Source organism: Pollicipes pollicipes, unplaced genomic scaffold (assembly GCF_011947565.3).
Source record: "Pollicipes pollicipes isolate AB1234 unplaced genomic scaffold, Ppol_2.1 Scaffold_4295;HRSCAF=5057_pilon_pilon_pilon, whole genome shotgun sequence".
Classification (NCBI taxonomy): Eukaryota; Metazoa; Arthropoda; class Thecostraca; order Pollicipedomorpha; family Pollicipedidae; genus Pollicipes; species Pollicipes pollicipes.
The window spans coordinates 10,885,101-10,904,833 of record NW_023596461.1 but is presented as its reverse complement, the minus strand read 5'-3'; the positions used below and the strand labels follow the sequence as shown (position 1 = coordinate 10,904,833).

Here is a 19,733-nt window from a genome sequence, read left to right as displayed (position 1 = left end):
GCGCAAGAGGCTCTCCAACTGGTATGTGAGATGACGGCTCTCCGGGCCGTGTGACGAGCCATCGTGACCTTCAGCCAGCCCTTCAGGTCCTTCAGCCTTCCAATTGGGCCCCTGATCTTTTTGTCTCGGGAGATCCTTTGGACCCTCTTTAACCAGGCTTCTGGCCGTCTCGGGGCTACTTCCCGACACAGGACCCCTGTTGGGAACTGAAGGCCCCGGACCGACTCAGGAGCCACTCACTGTGTCAGGGGCCCAGCTCATTGTTGATCTCAGGGTCCCTACCTTGCTGATGCTCGGGAAATGGGTCCCAGAGCTCATACCGACAAGGAGTCGACTTGTTGGCTCTGTGTTGAGGCCGTTTTTCATCGCCATAGAGGACCCTAATAAGAAGGCCCTTATAGAGGCCCCCTGACTGACAATTAAGTCAGTCATTTTATCAATGCAAATCGAGGTCCGGCCTTGTTCGTGCTTGGAAAATTGACCCCAAGAGCTCAGACCGATACGGAGGCGACAGTTTGGTGCTGGTGGTCTCTGGTCGAAGTTCGGGTACACCTGCCCAAGGGTTCCCAATCGATGCAAGAGGCCCTATGGCTATGATTATGACAGACATATTTGATGTTACCGCCCTACGGACGGGAGCTGTCTTTAATGTGACCTGCGGTCAGTTCTTCGGCTCCTTCGGGACTCTCAGCCTTCCAATCGGGACCTTGATCTTTGACCTTTCGAGGTACCCTTTGGTCCCTTTTCATGTCTCCTCAAAAAAGAAAAGTAACCGGCTTGGTTCCAGTTACCGACACATGGTCCCTATTGCGCACTGTAGGCCCCTGACCGAAGCAGGGTCCCTTCCTCTTCCGAGGATCCAGACCTATGCAAATCGCAGGACCCGGCCTCGCTCCCGCATGGAAAATGCAGGACCTAAGGGGGTCGGGGGTATGGGCACGCGCGCCCTGTGCCCCCTGCGTGTGCCACTGCTTCCATGCACGACCAAAGCGTAATGTTGATATCTGGGAAATTTGGAGGAACCCATTCTTTGCTCGTACCTCCACCACCTCTTCTGTTGCGGGTCTCATGCCTGAACGAGGACTCAGAGCTCAGACCAACATGGAGTCAACTGTTTGGTATTGATGGTCTCTGGCCGACATAGAGGTCCGTTTCGCCTCAGGGGGTCCTCAGTCGGTGCGAGAGGTCCTCCGAATGATATTTCAGATCACGGCCCTGTGGGCCGATATCTTTGATGTGACCCTCCGCCAACTCTTCAAGCTTTCCCGCCCTCCAGTTAGGACCTTGGCCCTTCTCCAGGCCTCATTGCACACTGCCCTTGGTTGGCTCGGGGTCCCTTGCCAACACAAGACCCCCTGTTAGGTACTGCGACCCCTGACAGACACACAGACCCAGACCAAAGTAAATCGTTGGCCCCGGCTTTGTGGCTGCTTTAGAGGTCTCAGGCCCATGGCGAAAAGGAGTCGACTGTGCGACACTGATGGTGCCTGATCGACAGAGGTCCTTGTCGACTCAGGGGATTCCCGATCGGCGCAAAAGTGCTCCTGACTGTCATTTTAGGGGCCCTTCCCCGCGGGTCGGGCCCTGATCATAAGACTCCTGTCATTCATTCATGTCCCTTAGGCCCTCCAATCGAGCCCGTCTAGGCGATCCCGGTGGCCGTTCAGGCTCTCTTCGGCTTCTCGAATGCTGCTTGGAGCCGATTCGACATCCTAGTTTCCAACACAGGGCCCCTGCCAGACACGGATGGCTCCTTTCAGATGCTTGGACCCTGAAAAATGTAAGCTGCTGTCCCCGGATTCGTCTCTGCTTGCAAAATGGGCCCTGAGGCCCATGCCGGCACGCAGCCGACTGTGCGGTACTTGTGGTCCCTGACCAACATATGAAGCCCTTATATCGACTCAGCGGACCCTCGGTCGGCTCAAAGGGGCCTCTGACTGGCATTTAAGTGCCCGGCCGTGGGCCGGGACTTCTTAAAACGGTCTCCGGCCGCCCTTTTCGGGACCGTCTGGCCCCTCAAATCGGGATCCGAGGGGGTGGATGCACGCACCCCTGTACCCCCCGTGAGCGCCACTACTTCCAAGCACGACCACGGCGTGATGTTGATCTCTGGGAAATTTATAAGTTGTTTAGTGCAATAGCGAGGAACATTATTCACATAGATAAGACAGTAGTAATAGGCTTATTCCTGGGGGAAAACCAGGAGAATGGAAACATGTATATACTAGATCTCCATCCTCCTGGTTTTTTCTCCAACGAATAAGTCTATTACTGCCATCTGGGAAAGTTGGCGGGCACTCATTCTCTGCCACCAACCCCGCCACCTCCCCGGTTGTGGGTCTCATGCCTGAATGAGGATCAGCGCACTTGGAAACCACGTAAACCTGTTTCCCATCGAAAGGTGTAGACTAGTGTGTACAATGAAACTCAAATTGCCATAGATGCACGCTAGATGACACTAGTATACCCAGTCTGGAAGCTGCGCCACTTTTCCCGTAGTTTCTAGAACCTACGACAGAGGGCTTATATCCGACGCCGCCGTCGCCGTGGAAATAGTTCAACGGCCGATCCGCGGGTGGGAGTGAGGGCGGACAGCTGCTACAAGTCTCTGACCTGGTCAGGCGTCTTTTCATATAGATAAGCTGCTTTTGGAGGTGAGTTTGAAAGTGCGTTGATGACTTGTTTCGTATTGATTCTGGTTGAAGGGGCAAACATCGGAAACGAGCAACAGTATAGGGGGGTTTGGAGTGGGCATGGAACCCTTCCCCACATTGCAGTCTTTGCTGGTCTGTGTGGTTGGTGGACATGCGTATTTCAAATAGAGGTCCAATGCATATCAGTCATGCAATTAACATCCAGTTACATAACATTGTGTAATCCTGACTATGCACAAATATTGCTGCTAATGAATGAACTGCCTATTACATGCATTGCGTAAATTTTACCAAAGGCTGAGCAGCTGTAAGTCGGAAAGAACATAGGGTTCGTGAACATGAGGGAACTGCATTGGTACATTAAAAGTTCTGAAATAAACTTTGGATTTAGCCCTCTCTTTCAGGTGTGGCCCCATTTCAGGGTAGCAGAGACTTCTTGGTTGACCTTAAAGCCCAAGGTGCTTTCAGAAATTTTGCCTCTAGGAAGTGCACACCCTTGGTGCGAGTAAAAAATATACAGTCTACAAGGGAGGGTTGCTCTTTTTCCTGCCCCTTGACAATGCCTTCATGTATGGTGCTGTGCATGCCAGCAAGCAAATTGAGATTCATGCTCTCAAAATGTTAAACAATCATTTCCCACTGGACTTTGTTTTAGCACTTTTTCATGGTCTTTTCATGTATTTTTGGGTCATTGACAGGCTAAGTGCTTGGTTTTTGTGTATTGATTCAGCCAAGCATTGCAAGATGTTAAAATAGCATTAGTTATTGCAAGAGTCCACCCTAATACCTCATGATAATGATAAGATATCATGAAAAGCCAGTTGATTTTGACATCAGATAACCTGTTTACAAATGCCATTTTTCACCTGAATTCTTCATCCAACAAGCCTGTCATCTCCATGCGTACTCCTAGCCCCAACCATGCTTCTAATGCTACTATTCCAATCCTTCTCAAGCTCATGGGCCTAGAACTAACCACAGTCCTACTTCTTCAGTTAAGCCAGTCTATCACTATTACTATCATCACTCACACACCATCACACTGTCACACCTAGACATAACCACCCTGCCACTCCTACTGCCAAACATACTCACTCCTAGACCTAACCTCTCCTGCTCCTATTGCCAAACCTACTCACTCTCAGGGCTAATGATTCTCACACTCCTGCTCCTGCTGCCAAACCTACTCACTCTTTCTAGACCTGACTATACTCCTACACTCCTACTGCCAAACCCTTTTGCTCCTATCATCCTTGCTCCAGCAGCAATGCTCTCCTACTCCTTATGCTACTCCCTTTTGTAACTGTGCTCCCACTTCCTCTATTGGTCTGCAAACTATATAAAGCTTCTCTTGCTCTTATCCTCAACTTTACTGCCACTTATTTAAACAAGGGGTGGATGTAAGGAAGCAGCCATGAGGCAACAGTCCTCTCTCAGGACTTGTGTGGGATGCAAGATGTGCACCACTGTGGGGCCCACCAAAATTGTTCAGAGTTCCCAAGAATATTATTAGTGTTTGAGAAACTTATCATGCACAGTACACTGTCCAATGCAATCAAATCAAGTAGCAAAATTTTGTGTCATTTATAGTATTTAAAGATCTTATGACTTCAACTTGGAAATGGCCAGGGCTTGTATATGGATGTTATCCTATGGTTTTATGTAGAAATGATAATCTGTCCTTCAATATGTATGAAATGCATTGCATCATTATAGCTGGAACCAAGCTGATACCTTTTTGCTTCTTGCTTTCAGTAAGCGGAGAACAACTTCAAGCAGCATGGGAAAGGACTTTTACCAAGTGCTGGGCATTGGTCGCAATGCATCAGAAGATGAAATCAAGAAAGCTTACAGGAAGATGGCCCTCAAGTACCACCCAGACAAGAACAAAAGTGCTGGTGCAGAGGAGAAGTTCAAGGACGTCGCCGAGGCTTACGAGGTGCTGAGTGACAAGAAAAAGAAAGAGGTGTATGACAGGTATGGCGAGGAGGGCCTGAAGGGTAACATGGGTGGTGGGCCGGGCATGGGCGGCGGCGGCCCAGGCGGCCCGGGCGGCCCCGGCGGCTACACGTACACCTTCCACGGCGACCCGCGCGCTACGTTCGCCCAGTTCTTCGGCGGCAACAACCCGTTCGAGACGTTCTTCACGAGCGGCATGGGCCCGGGTGGCGGCGTCATCTTCGACGAGGAGATGGACGACGGCCAGAGCCAGTTCTACAGCATGGGCCAGCAGCGGCCCAACGCCTTCCGCTCGCAGTCGTTCAACACCGGCTCCCCGAAGCAGCGTCAGAAGCAGCAGGACCCGGCCGTCGAGCACGACCTCTACGTCGCGCTGGACGACATCGCGCGCGGCTGCACCAAGAAGATGAAGATCTCGCGCAAGGTGATGAACCCGGACGGCGTGACGTCGCGCCGCGAGGACAAGGTGCTCACCATCAACGTCAAGCCCGGATGGAAGGCCGGCACCAAGATCACGTTCCAGCGCGAGGGCGACCAGGGCCCGAGCAAGATCCCGGCCGACATCGTGTTCATCATCCGCGACAAGCCGCACCCGCTGTTCAAGCGTGACGAGTCCAACATCCGGTACACGTGCCCGGTGAGGCTGCGCGACGCGCTGTGCGGCACTGTGGTGCAGATCCCGACGCTCGCCGGCGAAAAGGTGCCGCTCGACCTGTCACGAGAGGTCATCAAGCCTAACACGACCCGGCGCCTGCAGGGGCGCGGTCTGCCCCTCCCCAAGGAGCCGAATCGGCGCGGCGACCTCATCGTCACGTTCGACATCAAGTTCCCCGACTCGCTGTCGGGCAGCGCCAAGGAGATCCTGTCCAGTATCTTGTGAGCTTACGGGCCGGGTGGGATTGGGCGGGCGTCGCAGGAGGCGCCCCGTCGGGCCCCAGGCTGCGGCGACGGCAGGATCGGCGCCTCCGCGGAGGCTCCTGGCTATGTGCCAGACGGGGGCGCTGCTGCAGGTGCGCGCGTGAGGCTCGGCGCCGGACTCTGGTGGAGGCGCTGGACGCTGGCCGGATCACGCCAGCTACCCCGCTGATATGACGGCGGGAGGTGCTGGTCAGTCCTCTGAGAGGGGACACGTCCCGAGGACCACACGTGGTAGTTCTGTGAGAGGAGTTGTCCAAAGGACCAGGTGTGTTAGCCGACGTATGGGGAAATCCCGCGGGGGCGATGTGTGAGCCGTACTGTGAATTGTGTTTCCACATCCATATGAGCTTGTGTGGGTGTTTTCATTTGCCTGTCCACTATGTGGTTCGTGATATTACATTTACCACTTATTCTCCCCGTGACGGTCGGTGACGCGAGGAACCATATACAATTATGCGCTGGGAAGGTTGTGTGGGTTATCGAATAAACTTGTTTCTCACGCGCTCTTTTCGAGATCGGACCATGTTTTGTCCAGCGGCGGTGGGCGGACGCCCGCCTGCCATGATCGACTCACGCGCTCTTTTCGAGATCGGGCCATGTTTTGTCCAGCGGCGATGGGCGGACGCCCGCCTGCCATGATCGACGGCGGCGGCTCAGACGTGTCTGGACGCACACCGGGCCTGGGAGTTGTTGGCAAGCCTCCCGCCGCTTCCTCACGCGCGAGCAGCGAGGGCGTCGCCACGTCCAATGCGCGGGGTTTGCTAGCAGGGATGAGGACACTGGTGATCTGTAACCACCCGAGCCTGTCGGCCGCGCCGGTGGCTTGCATGACCACGCTGGCATGCAGAGCTCCGGGTACGCGGCGGACGGCGGCCGCGGTCTGTGATCAACTCTAACAAAGCCGTAGTACAAAACAGGCGCACGTCAGGTTGTCGGGCCGCCGCATTAGCGGCTGGCACGCGCCGCCGCGGCTGGCCGTGAGCGGCGCGCGGCCGTCTGACCTACATGGCGGCGGGGCGGGGCTTCAGTCGCTGCTTCGCTCGGCCAGTGTCTGCGCCGCTTCGGTCACAGCCGTGCGTCGGTGGTACGTGGCTCGTTATTGAGAAACGGCACGGAACATACTGGCTGCCTTCCTGACAGGCGCACCGAATCGAATATTGGGCCGATGTCGACATCTATGATCTTGCATGGGAAATATCGGTGATCGACTAAATGCACCTTCATCTCGGATGGTGGCCCAGGAACAGGGGAAGGGAAGGGGGAGCAGCAGCCCGTCCCCACCCCTCACCGTGTAGAAATCTAGCACGGTTCCTATGGCATATGGCCGCTCAAAAGTCGTTGCTCCTCCCCTGATTTCTCGGGATATTCCTCCTTCCTCTCCCCCACTTCAGTCACGGAAGGTAACGACTCATCGATACGTCATTCAGACGTGTTCCAGCTCGCCTCCTGCCGTGCCACCATTCCCGGTCACGTAGGCCACCACCGACCGCCCGACCTCTGCCCGAGCGAGCCTGGCGCAGTCACACGGCCCCGACCCCAGCCCGCACACCGGCGCCCCCGAGCTGTAACCCGACCACTAATCGGAGGCCACTGGTTACCGTCCCCGCGACGAGTGCTCGGCGCTCTGCACGGGCCCGGCGAAACACAAGTGTGGGGTCGTTAAGCGTGGGTGATTATCTCAGGCGCCATGCGCTCGGAACACGAGTCGGGCGGGCTCGGGACGCACCTCCCGTAATGGGCGACGGTACGACTGTAGTATTCAGCGAGGCCGCCAAAGCCGAGACCCTCCAATGAGTTAATAGTGTCAGCATACGACTTTGTAACGGAGGTGTCACAAGGCCCACTTTTCATCATCAAACCAGTCCACTTTGCGACCCTATGCCAGCCCGCCCCGGATGGGTTATGTGCTGCTACTAGACTAGTCTCCGTCCTAGCCCAGGCATCCGACGAACGGATCATTTGCCGCATGCCATCTTTTCCGTCAGAACATAACTATGCATACCATCCGCCATGTGATTCGATACTTGTTTGAAAGTCACCTCCAGCGCCTCGGCAGTTGCATCAGATAGGTCCAAGGCGATCCCATATTCTGCTTATTTTTCTAACCAATTTGCACCACATAACTGGTTGAGCAGCCGATCGTACGGTGTCATACTCGCTTCTCATTGGTTAACAATGACATAATTTTCGTGGGCGCAATCATGACTAGCTTCTGATTGGAGCTAGTATAAGAGGCGAATTGTTTATTACCGTGTATGCGATGTTTGCTCCATGTTTTCCAAGGAATATACTGTGATACAATATGGCCATCGCGAACTTCAAAGGAACAGAGGCATCAATTTATTTTGCGAAAAGCAAGTCATTCAACGCAATACGGCATTGTAGCCACAGGCCCGCGTGAGCAGCACAAGTAGTATAGCCCTGCACAAGTAACACAGGCAGTGCAGCCCCGCACAACAAGCCGAGTTGGACTCCGGCGCCCAACGGCAAACACGCTTTTTACGACCAGCTGTGAGATGACAAAAACACATAAGTTTCACACTCTTTGCACTTATAACCACCAAGAGGTGTCCACGAAAGCAAACGCTGAATGGCCACAAAACCTTCAATACAAACAATAAAGATGTCCCGACTATTCAGCGCAGCTCACCCCGACAACAGGCTTGCACTGCAATCATCATTACCAACGTCCACACGCTCAGATGACTCGCACGGGAGGCGCGAACAGAGCACCGCAGCGTGTTCCTCGCCGGCTGCAGCCGCCCCGCCGCGGGCACGGTCCCCAGCCGGCGCCGGTGCCGCGCCGCCGGCCTCAGCCGGGCCTGGTGCTGGCCCGTCAGCTGATCTGAGCCATGCGCTCCACCAGCTGGACGTCCCGCAGCACGGTCTGCAGCAGCCGGCGCCCGCGCCGCTCCGCCGGCCTCAGCCGGGCCTGGTGCTGGCCCGTCAGCTGGTCTGAGCCATGCGCTCCACCAGCTGGACGTCCCGCAGCACGGTCTGCAGCAGCTGGCGCGCGCTGCCGCCGGGCTGCTCGCCGCCCCAGGAGGCGTCCAGGTCGGCCACCTTCTCCAGCGCTGCGGAGCGGACGCCGCCGACTGAGCGCGGCTGACAGGAGCCCGCAGAGGCGACCAGGTGTGACCGCCACACGACACGAGCGTGCCAGACGCGGCTTGTCGGCACACGGCGCCGACAAGCCGCATCTGGCACGCTACAGCAGGAAACGTCACCGAAAAACAAGCGCCGAGCGCATCTGCGGAGTCGGCGACAGGCGCAACAGCGTCCGGCATGCCTCAGCCTAAAAAGCGCTACAGTAGAAACGCATAACGCAGGCACAGAGACGGGACTGACAAAGCGAGAGGCAGCCGGCGACACCAGCTGGAGTGCGTGACGCCAGCCGAGGAGTCGTGGGGCGCCGCCGCCACCGGAGCCCGGGCCGATAGCGTCCGCTGGCGCACGGCGTCACCTACCCGTGAGGTGCTGCTCGACCGTGTCCAGACGCTGCTGCAGGGCCAGCTGCATCTGCATCAGATGGTTCAGCAGGTTGACTTGGCAGGTGGCCGGGTCTATGCGTGCCTCGCCCACCGGCGCCACTGCATGCAGGGCAGAGGTCAGGTCAGGTCAGCTGGTTGAGTCGTGTACAGATCCCAGCTCGAGCAGACAACCCAATCCAGAACAACACAGAGTGAATGCTCACGAATGAGGTGAAATGGCTAATGAGAGTTTCCATGGTAGGGCACAGTCCGGCCACCACGGATGTGAAAATAAGTACCGGACAAAACCGTTGTGGGTTAAGCGCATACGAAATTTCAGAACATTATCTCGATTTATTTGGTAGCTTTCCTTTTGCTGGGTTTTCCTCCTATTTATCCTCGTTATTTGTTTATCCTCGTTATCCTCGTTTATTGGTTATCCGAGGTTATCGAGGTTATCCTCGTTATTATAAATAACGAGGTTATCCTCGTTATTTGGTACTTTCTTCCCGCTAGTATTGCTTTCGCAACCGTTGAGCGAATTCAACAACGTCCTGCTTATCTCACGAACCCTGCGGGGGCGGGGGGCAGCCGCGGCATAACAGTCGATGATAACTTAAGGTCAAGTCCCTCCAAGACCGTGCAGCAGCACCCCGCGTTTGGCAGCGGGCGCTACTGACCGGGCGGCGCTGGCGTCGGCTCGGAGCCCTCCATCAGCTGGTCGAGCTCGCTCTGCGAGGGAAGCAGGCCGGCGATGGCGTCCAGCACGCCGGTGAGCGGGTCTTCGGCGTCCGGCTCGGGCCGGCCGGCGGCGGCCAGCGTGGCGGCCGTCAGCAGCGCCGTCTGGTCGCTGGAGAGCGAGGCCAGCGGGTCCGCCTCAGGGCCGCCCGGCCGCGACACGCCATTCGCCGCCGCGCCCGGCTCCGGCGCCGACTCTGCGCGCTCGCCAGCGTCGGCCGGTGTCACGTGGTTGGTGAGCCCCGGCGGCAGCAGGGCGGCCGCCGACGTGACGGCGTCCAGGAGCGCCGGGCTGTCCCATGCCGCGCCCAGCAGCGACGCCGATTGGTCGCCGGACGTCGGCGCCGGTTCTGATTGGTCGCCGATCGTCGGCGCCGGTTCTGATTGGTTGCCGATCGTCGGCACCGGTTCCGATTGGTCGCCAGTCGTCGGCGCCGGTTCTGACTGGTTGCGAGCTGTCGATGCCGGTTCCGTTTGGCCGCCAGCTGTTGTCGCAGGGTTCGGTTGGTTGCCAGTAGCTGTTGGCAGATCTGTCTGGTTGCCAGTAGCCGTTGGCAGGTCTGGTTGGTTGCCAGTAGCTGTTGGTAAGTCCGGTTGGCTGCCAAACGTGGCCACCGGGTCTGATTGATTCCCAGTCGTGGCTGCCGGCTCCGACTGGTGCACAGCCGCAGCCAGTGGCTGAAGCTGGTCACCAGACGTCGCCAGCAGCTCTGCATCCCTCCCAGCCGGGGCTGCCGGACCTGACTGGTCTCCAGTAACGGCCACCGGGCCAGACTGGTTCTCCGTCGTTGCCGTCAGCTCTGGCTGCGGGTCCGACTGGCTCGGAGGCGGAGACCACGGCCGAGCCCATAGGTACAGCTTCGGGTGGTTAAGGTCGCTGAAAACGTACACGTGGCTGAGGTCAGCCCTTGATGGACAGGGGTGCTTTTCAGTTGAGTATCCACCACGAACCTGCATTTACCCGGGGATCTCCTCGGCTAACAGGTGCCCTTGGACACGCATGCCAGACGTTGCGAGTCATAGCTCTACCGCCAGACGATGACACAAACTTAAATACCTAGAAATTTCTATCAATCCATTCACCAAGGTAAGGGCTCGCATCAGAGTCCGTGGTAAATAACACATAAACGGAGTCTAGCCTCCATGGAGCGACACTGACGCTAAGGCCGCATCAGGCGCTGTGCGACACTTCGGCCCAGCGCTCCTCCCGGCAGCAGACGGTCGGCCGACCCCTCACCTGGCGATGTGCAGCTTGGCTCGCAGACTGCGAATGACCGCCTGCAGGGAGAGCGTGTTGGCCACCAGGTCGCAGGCGGCCCGCATCACCGACTGGGCGCGCTCCAGCTCGCCAGGCCTCCTCCCCGAACGGCAGCCTGCCGGAGCCACCGCCCAGCTGTCAGTACCGCCGCCGGTCCGCCGCTGGGCTGGCCCCGAGCCCCCTCATGTGTCAGACATTACACTGCCACGCAACGTCCCAGGTGGAATTTCGCATAACATATAATGACTATTCTGCGTTAAGAATAACAACGGTTACAAACTGGCCTTGGAAGCACGACATGGTTGTTGGCATCTCGGCCGATCGGGTCAGCCGTGACGAGCCTATGAGCGACGCCTGGTAACAACAGGGCGATAGCAAATGCCTCGGTGTGTTCAGCGCCAGCGCTTATACCCTCTACTGAGCTGGTGTTGACGAGGTTGATGGTGAAAAGGTTAATGGTGAAAAGATAGATGGCATATGGTAAAGCTGATGGTCAAGAACAGGTTGGTGACACACGCCTTGTGTGTATTCAGTGCCAGCACCAAAAGCCTGCCATACAACTTGTCTATAATCATGCGTATCAATACCATCCCCCTAGCGCGCTGGCGCACGCCATGGCAGAGCGTAGTGTCGTCCCGGGGCCGGGGCCGGGGCCGGGGCCGGGGCCGGGGCCGGGGCCGGGGCCGGGGCCGGGGCCGCGGCCGGCGGCGTCTCTCACCGCATCAGTGCTCCGTCGCGGAACAGCTCCTGATCCCAGACGTAGCGCTGCGTGTGGCGTACCCGCCACGGGTGCCGGCAGGTGGCGCACACGTAGCGCGGCGGCGCCTCGGCGTCGCTGGCGATGCCCAGGCAGACGCCGTGCTGCCAGGAGAGGCACAGCTCGCACTGCCGACAAGCCGGGGCAGGTCAGGTCAGGCCAGGTCTGTTTAGCCAAGTCAGGCCAGGTCGGTTTAGCCAAGTCAGGCCAGGTCGGTTTAGCCAAGTCAGGGCCATAGCAGGTTCAGCCAGGTCAGGGGGACGGAGACGGCAAACCCTTGAGACACACCCCGCCGCCGACGCTGAGTCAGACCTGGTCACGTCACTTCTGGTCGCAGGGATACGAAACATCGGCGTTTGACAAAGTTCAAAATACATCCCACAGTACGCCGGTATACGCGGCCACGTAGGCGAGCTCATAGCCGTACGTAAGATCCACGGGATGCACCGGCTATTGATATGCCGCGCCTGGCTCCGTGGGACCGGCAGGTGCAGCCAGAACGCCCGGTTTGCGCCGCCATACCGGCGTAAGGCCACTGCTGTGAGACGCCGACGGCTTCCGTACGAGTACAAGACCGCCGGCACGAGACAGCAGGATGCACACGAGGCTCTGCTTCGACGCGGAGTGGGACGCCACCGAGCCCGCCGTCGGGAGTTTGGCCAGACACCTGTATCATGAGGCCGTCCTCCTCCTGATGGCCACAGGCGCAGCGGATGACCTCGTGCTGCTCCAGCTTGTCGCCGGCGCCGGACTCGCTCAGCAGCTCGTCATCAGGAGCGGCGTCTGTCGGCAACACGCGCGCCGTCAGCCCACTGAGTCCGGACAAACAGGGACGGGTCCACCCGGCGAGTCCGGACAAACAGAGGCAGAGTCCACCCACTGAGGCCGGACAAACAGAGGCAGAGTCCACCCACTGAGTTCGGACAAACAGACAGAGCCCATCCACTGAGCCCAGACAGAGACAGACTCCACCCAATGAGTCCGGACAAAAAGAGACAAAGTCCATTCACTGAGTCTGGACGGAGACAGAATCCACCTACAGAGTCCGGACAAATAGGGAGAGTAGTCCACCCACTGAGCCGGACAAACGGAGACAGAGTCCACCGTATCGGCTGTCCATCAACCACGCCAGCCGACCACTGAAACCAGACGACAGACACAACGGCATACAGATGCAATACCGCGGATGGCAGTGCAGACGCAGACAAAGGCCATGACAGAAAACATTCAGATTATACAACAACGCACACACGTGGAAGACAACGACCAATAGAGAAGGCAGCTTTTGTTGCGAAAAGGAAAACATGCTCCAAAGGGTCAACATGTTCTCGATTCAAGATCTACAAACCGAGGGGGGGGGGGGGAGCACACGCTACCACGACTTCGGCATGCATGATATGATCACTCTGAAAGAACGCACTGCATAGCAATTGTCCACAATGGTGGCAATCCATTCACAAACGAGCGTTCGTCCAGATCCAGTGCCCTTGGGTGCAAAGAACGCCAGTGGAGGCAGGAGTGGCCAGCTCTGATTGCCGGACGGAGGCTGGCTCTCACCTGTGTCGCGCACAGACACGGTGGATAGCGCCGGCGAGCCAGGCGGGCCCGCATCCTCCAGCGTGGAGTAAAACTGTAGCACGCCAGAGCCATCTGCCGGCCACACACAAACATTCTAGTCAGCCAGTCCGCCGCATAGCGGCCGGCAGGCACATAGCTCCAAGTCCGCAAACATCAGGCGTCGGCCTATTCTCCGGCAGATCAGCACCAACGCACCGACCGACAGCTGACAAATTCGGGTCACTGGAGACAGCTGGCAAGGGCCATGCTATCCGGTGAACAGCCTATCACAAGCGGGACACACAGGGGAGCGTCGACGTCAGCACGCGACAGAAAGCGAGCCGCCTCTCCAGCGCCAGCTGCACGGACTACCTCGGCAACCGGCCCATCCCCAGCAGCCGGCGCCAGCGCAGCTCTGGAGTCAGCGCGCGCCGACACCCCATCTCCCGTCTGGCCCAGCGCGCGCCGGCAGACAGCACACTCACCGCCCGGGTCGGAGGAGAGGTGGCCGGGCTCGGGCGGGCGGCGGGCGGCGCGCGCCTCGGCCGGCGGCCGGCGCGCCGCTCTGGCCGCCGAATCGACAGCGGGGACGATCTGGATCAGCTCGGCCAGCTCCGGCTCGTCGGCTGTCGGCTGGCGGCGCCGCGGCCGACGGAAACTGCGGCCCGGCGCCGACCCGGCCGACGCCGGCTGCCGGCAGACACCGCATGTCAGCTTAACAGCGGCGGAACGCGCGCAGGCACGATCAGATCCGTCCGGACGACACATACAGCGCAGCGGTCTTACCAGTTTCGTGCACTGATGTTCTCCCCGTCTCCCCCCCCCCCCCCCCCCTGGAAACATATAGATGCCCTGGCCAGAGGCAGCTAACCCGTCTGTCAGTAGGTACTACACACAGCGTTTGGTCCGGTCAGGGGCGACACACGCGGCTGGTTAGGCCAGCCGCAGCGGCCTGGCCAATCTGTTCAGTCTCTGCTGAGTAACACAGGTTCTGCGCATGCACATAATCATAAGTCTCGCAGAGGGATTGCGCACACTGGGCCGAAGTGCGTGCCGCGCCGCCTCCACTGACCTTGGTCTCGGCCGAGGGGCTGTGCAGGGAGTCGGTCAGCGCGCGCTCCTCCGCTCTCACCGACACCACCGGTGTCGTGAGCAGCTTCGGATCCTCGGGCAGGCTGGCCGGCAGCGGCGGCGGCGGGCTGGCGGCGGCTGGCGGCGGCGGCGGCGGCTCCGGAGGTGGCGACGCCGCCAACGCCCGCTCACCGCCGCCGCTGCTGCTGCGCTGCACTTCACGGCCGCCCCCCGCCGCCCACGTGGACTCGCTGGCGGCGGCCAGCCGGCCGGCAGAGCGGCCGGGCGGCTCGGCGACGGCCTCGTCGGCCGGGGCAAGGTCATGCTGCATGGAGCGTGTCTCGGCCAGCCGTACCACGCTCGCGGCCCGAACATTCACCAGGTGCCGCAGCTCCGGGTGGTAGTGCTTGATGTGCATCTGGAGAGACCAGAGGTGTTCACGCCCAGAGTCCCCCGCGTGGAGCGTGCATCTGCCGTCACACCTGGAACTCACGCCAAAACTCCACCACAGCTAAACATATAATCAATCACTTCAATGTCTCACCACGACAAAATAATGATGATGATGGGGGCTGTAAGGCACGCCGACCACGCCATGACAAAAGAACGGCGAGTTTGTTGTTTCTACACATCAAAGACCACCCGGATATGAGCGCATAGGGCGTAAGACTACCCGGCAGTAGAGCCAATCAGCAGGCTAGCAGCTGATAGACTCGCCAGTAGAGCCAATCAGCAGACTGGCGGTCACCAGAGCGACTACTCACCTGAAGTAAACTCTCCTTGCGGAATTTCTTGTTACAGTCCGGGTCCGCGCACGCGAAGTCCTGCTGCTCGACCACCGGCTTGTCCACGATCGGCTCAACTGCAGGGAACGAACAGGCCAATCATCTTGCCAGCAACGCTAGACGCTCTAGATCCACACCATGGGCCGGCGCAGCACCACACTGTGACAATATGGGACCGGCTTTCGCAGGAGATAACGAGAAACCCTTATGCCATCGCCTATACATTGGTTCCTGCGGCTCGGCGGGTGGGCAGTGCAGCCAACGGCTGGCTCGGGTGACGGGGACGCGACCCCGTTCGCCGGCCGCTCCGGCGTCTGGCGTGACGTGGGCGTGACGTACCTGCGCGCGGGCGAGAGCGCGCCGCACCGCCGGCGTACTCACAGGCCCAGCCGAGCGGCAAGTCTCTTGGTGAGCGGGCCGGCTGCGGCCGGGGCGCCGGCTCCCCCTCCGACGGCCCGCTCGGCGGCGAAAGACAGCCGGCACACCGTCGTCCGCACCGGAGAGTCGGCCCGACGCGGCGGCGCCGCCGGCGGGGGCGGCGGCCGGGGAGGCGGCGGCGGCGGTCTCGGCGCGGCAGGTTGTCGGACGGCGCCGCCTGCACGACACGGCGCTGATCACCGACCGGCGGCGACCGGGCGGGCGAACCACGTGCTTAATGATACACACGGCTCCATCACTCATCGACGGGAATATCCGTAACATGGAGGCCTCACCATTGTCGTCGAAGCGGGTATGAAACATGTGGCACAACTGTCCACTAACAGTACAAACCAAGACAGCACATACACCATCGGTATCGACACAATTCATAATTACAGTTTTCTCTGACATGCTGTCTCCATTCTCCATCCTTTGGATTCTCCATGCCGTAAACGGAATGAAGAACAGCCCTTGCAGACTGCACTAGGCTTTCACATAAAAGCCACTGTCCATTACTCCTGGCGACTAATGAACTTTAATCATATACGCTGCACCACACCCTCAGAAACCTGTCGTCGGCAGCCGTCACTCCCCGGGGTAACTGGCATGCCTAGCAGCTATAATGTACTTAGCAGTGTTCTGGCCCTGCTCTCCAGCCGGGCAGCTAGTGTGCCACAAGCTGTTCCCAGCCCCAGTCAGAACCGCCCGCTCTGCCTCTCGGGCAGCTACCCTGTGCCGCCAGCTAGTCTCGGCCCTGGCCATCTCTGCCGGCTCTGTCTCCCCGTGCGGCCCACCTTTCTCGGCGGCCGGACGGCGGAACATGGCCGCCGCGTCCAGCTCGAGGCCCGCCTGCTGCGCGAACCGCTCCAGCTCGGCCCGCGACCGGAAGCGGCGCCCGTCCGGCGAGAAGAGTGTGATGTCGAGCCGGCTGCCCTGCGCGCGCGAGGAGAGCTGGCGCCGCCAGCCGGCCGGCAGGTCGTCCGGCGTGGCCGGCGAGGCCGAGCGTTGGCTCGAGCTGGCCGTATCTGCCGGGCGAGCACACACGCCAAAACCGGTCAGCGCGCTCCAGTGGATGGCGATCGTAGGCCAACACGGGAAACGACTTACAAGTGCCGTGCTTGGGGATGTTTGGAAGGTACTTTGTAATGAAACGGCAAATGCGACGTTAGCAAGTAGATTCATGGGGTCAATTCATAGAGCAAGTCAATTCATATAATAAGAGTAAAGTGATCTGAATCGACCTGCCATTCGACGCATGCCTTTCTCAGCACACGGGCAGCTGATAAAGCTACAGCTGATGACAATTTCAGCACGCTACAAAAACTTTCTGGTTCGGGTTGGCATCGCCTTTCCCAGCCGCCAATGTAACATGCATACCGTCCATGGAAGCTACAGACTCGCTGTACACCGAGTCATCGGCGCTCTCCGCGTCATCCGCGGAGAACTCCGAGTCCGTCTCGGTCTCGGCGGCGTCAGCGTCCTCTCGCGAGCGGATGGTCCAGCTCTGCTTGCGGCTGCTGCCGCCAGGGTTGCTGCTGGCGCTGCCGGCGGACGGCGGGCCGGACGGACTTCGCTGCCTGTGCTCATTCTCCTCACGCAGCTGCAACATCAGGAGATACGCTACTGCCACGTACATTGGCATTAAATGGTGAGGAAGACCCACACCATGGGGCCAAGCCAGCGTGAACACCCCAGATGGACCCTGAATGGTTTGTGACACCCCAAACGGTCCAGTCGCCACTCCTGGCGCCAAATCTCGGTGGCGCTCAACAGGCACTGGCTGCTTTGCCAGGGTCAAGGCGTGCAAAGGAGAGCGTTGTCCGAGGCCTTTATCAAGTGATGTGGGAAGCACCTCAGCCAACAGGAAGACTAGATATTTTTGTGTAATGGCAACAGCTCAACTTTGGACTGGGAAAGTAGACGTGCAATGGCTTAGAACGCCAGCAGATACACATGCTTGTGTTGTGTTGCATTTCACAACAGGACAGATAACAAATACATGCTCTAACTCACATTGCACAAAGCAAATGTTTCCAATGTCTGACCGCTAGGTGATAATGATCAAATGGCTAAGCCCAACAAAACCCCAGTGTTCAAACAAAATCTTCAATGTCACCATCTTGACCACTGTTCCGGATACGCCCTATCGGCTGACTTTGACCAAAAGGTGTGTCATTCCCCCAGCAGCCGACCCGTCTGTGCCCACCTGCCTGCGCGCCCGCTTGGGGCCCAGCAGTTTCTCGACGATGGGGTTGGTCTTGCGCTTGCGCTTGGTGTCGAGTACCTCGGCGACGAAGCCGGCCGGGTCGGGCGGGGCGGGCGGGGCGGGCGCGCCGGCGACGGCGGCCAGCGCCTGCACCGGCCCGCCCGGCCCGGCCGCCAGCGCCGCAGTGCCGAACCGCTGCTCGTTCTCACGCGTCCACTTGCTCAGCTTGCTCGACTTGAGCTTCTTCACGTAGCCATCGTAAAAGATCACCTGGTATGTGTCTGTGGAGGGAGAGGGGGCGTGCCAGCAACCGTGCGCAGGAAATATACGAGGGAATCGGGGACACAGACTCACGTCAGGAAATTTGACTTGACTCGTAAGAGTTGGTTGCACAATTCTCACCTTTCCCAGGCATGCATCTTCCTCCACAGGAATATAATAAGACGAACAATAAGACATTTGAGGAAAAGTAACTGAAGTTTTACTACTGACCAAACAAAAAGACTAGAAAATGAGACAGCGTATGTGCTTTGCAAAACTGATCATCCCAAATGAATGGCGCAGGTCAGAAGCAAATACTAAAGTAGGCAAGAAGGGGATAGAAATTGTAATACCCATATCCCTCAGATGCCTTCGCCAGAGAGCTACAATTTACAATTGCATTAACCTACAACTGAGACGTTATTAAACGAAGGCACTTTTCCACACAGGCTTGACTGAATCCACATTGAATATCCACATTGTCGGATGCCTGCAAGCATAGAAAACTTATCTCTTCTTCAAGTGGAGACCAAACCCTTCGCGTTTCAGGGAAGTAATGTGTGGGTCATATCAGCCTGGAATATGCTAAATGGAACTGGTCGCAAGAAATACGTAAAAAAAAGAACTCAATGTTCACAAGGGTTCAAAGCAACCCCTGTGACAATATAATGTGAACAATACCAAAAGGAAACCTAGGGTCTTTATTACATACGGCAAGCAGGCTAGTCCAAATAGCATTCCTTAAGGCGTGACGGCCCCATGCTCTGATGCACGCAGGAAGCACAACACCGCCTTCGCATCGCTGCTGATAATATTGACAGCACAAGCCCAAGTCTTCTGCTGACAACACTGACGGCGTGCCAATCACATCCACTCGTTTGCAAGTCCGCAGCCGGTGGACAGAGCGCGGTATGACCGCAACACTGCACGTCCGTGCCAGGCCGGGCCGGCCGGACGGCGCTGTCCGCGGGCAGGGCGCCACCCAGTCACGCTCACCGTTGGGCAGCACCGCCTGGATGGAGCCCGGATACCGCCGGCCGTCGGCCCACTGCGCGAACACGTCCTCCCGCACGCGGAAATACTTCTTGCTGTGGTGCCGCCTGCGCAGCAGAGAGTCGTCATGCCAACAGCACGGAGAGGGGGAGGGGGAGGGAGGGGGCAACCCGAGCGGTGCGAGCGACGATTCACTGCCCCAGTTTGTTGCCGTTTCTTCTTTTCTGTTGCGACATTCACAGCTGCCATTTGTCTGCTGTTATGAAAACACGTAGACTCAGCCTGGCAGTAACATACTTTGGGAGCCGTATCACATAAAAACAATTATTAATGGTTTTTAGGCCTCCAACCAATAACGTGGTTACTCGTGAATGCAGCCTATTGGTGAAATGATTATCCACCTTTAAAATGGTTTTAATCGTACCTAATCATTCGTAAGTTTCGCGCAGCAAAGGAGATTCAACCCTACTTCACTGAACTCAACTCAAATATCATTAAGCAATGTAAAAATGCGAATAGCAGCCAATACTTTCTCTGCAGAAACTCAAATGTTTATTTTTGCCAAACCTTACAATGCCAAAAGGGGCAGCATGATAACATGTAAGAGTAGGGAGAGCACTCACTGTCGATGTTTATCCTTGCAGGGCCGTATGTCTGGAGACGACATGGGTACCCACTCATCGAAC

General features: G+C 58.0%; 2 protein-coding genes across 2 annotated transcripts; one reads left to right on the top strand and one right to left on the bottom strand.

Annotated features, from left to right (window-relative positions):
• Positions 1–2,534: 2,534 nt before the first annotated feature.
• On the top strand, positions 2,535–6,030 carry LOC119096667 (dnaJ protein homolog 1). Its single transcript, XM_037219559.1, has 2 exons — positions 2,535–2,654; positions 4,410–6,030. The coding sequence occupies exon 2, from the start codon at positions 4,435–4,437 to the stop codon at positions 5,491–5,493; it is 1,059 nt and encodes a 352-aa protein (XP_037075454.1). The 5' UTR covers positions 2,535–2,654; positions 4,410–4,434; the 3' UTR covers positions 5,494–6,030.
• Positions 6,031–7,851: 1,821 nt separating this feature from the next.
• LOC119096706 (uncharacterized) lies at positions 7,852–10,589 on the bottom strand. Its single transcript, XM_037219602.1, has 4 exons — positions 10,557–10,589; positions 9,682–9,877; positions 8,999–9,121; positions 7,852–8,605 (listed from the first exon to the last, which is right to left on the bottom strand). The coding sequence occupies exons 1-4, from the start codon at positions 10,587–10,589 to the stop codon at positions 8,478–8,480; spliced, it is 480 nt and encodes a 159-aa protein (XP_037075497.1). The 3' UTR covers positions 7,852–8,477.
• Between the last annotated feature and the right edge of the window lie 9,144 nt (positions 10,590–19,733).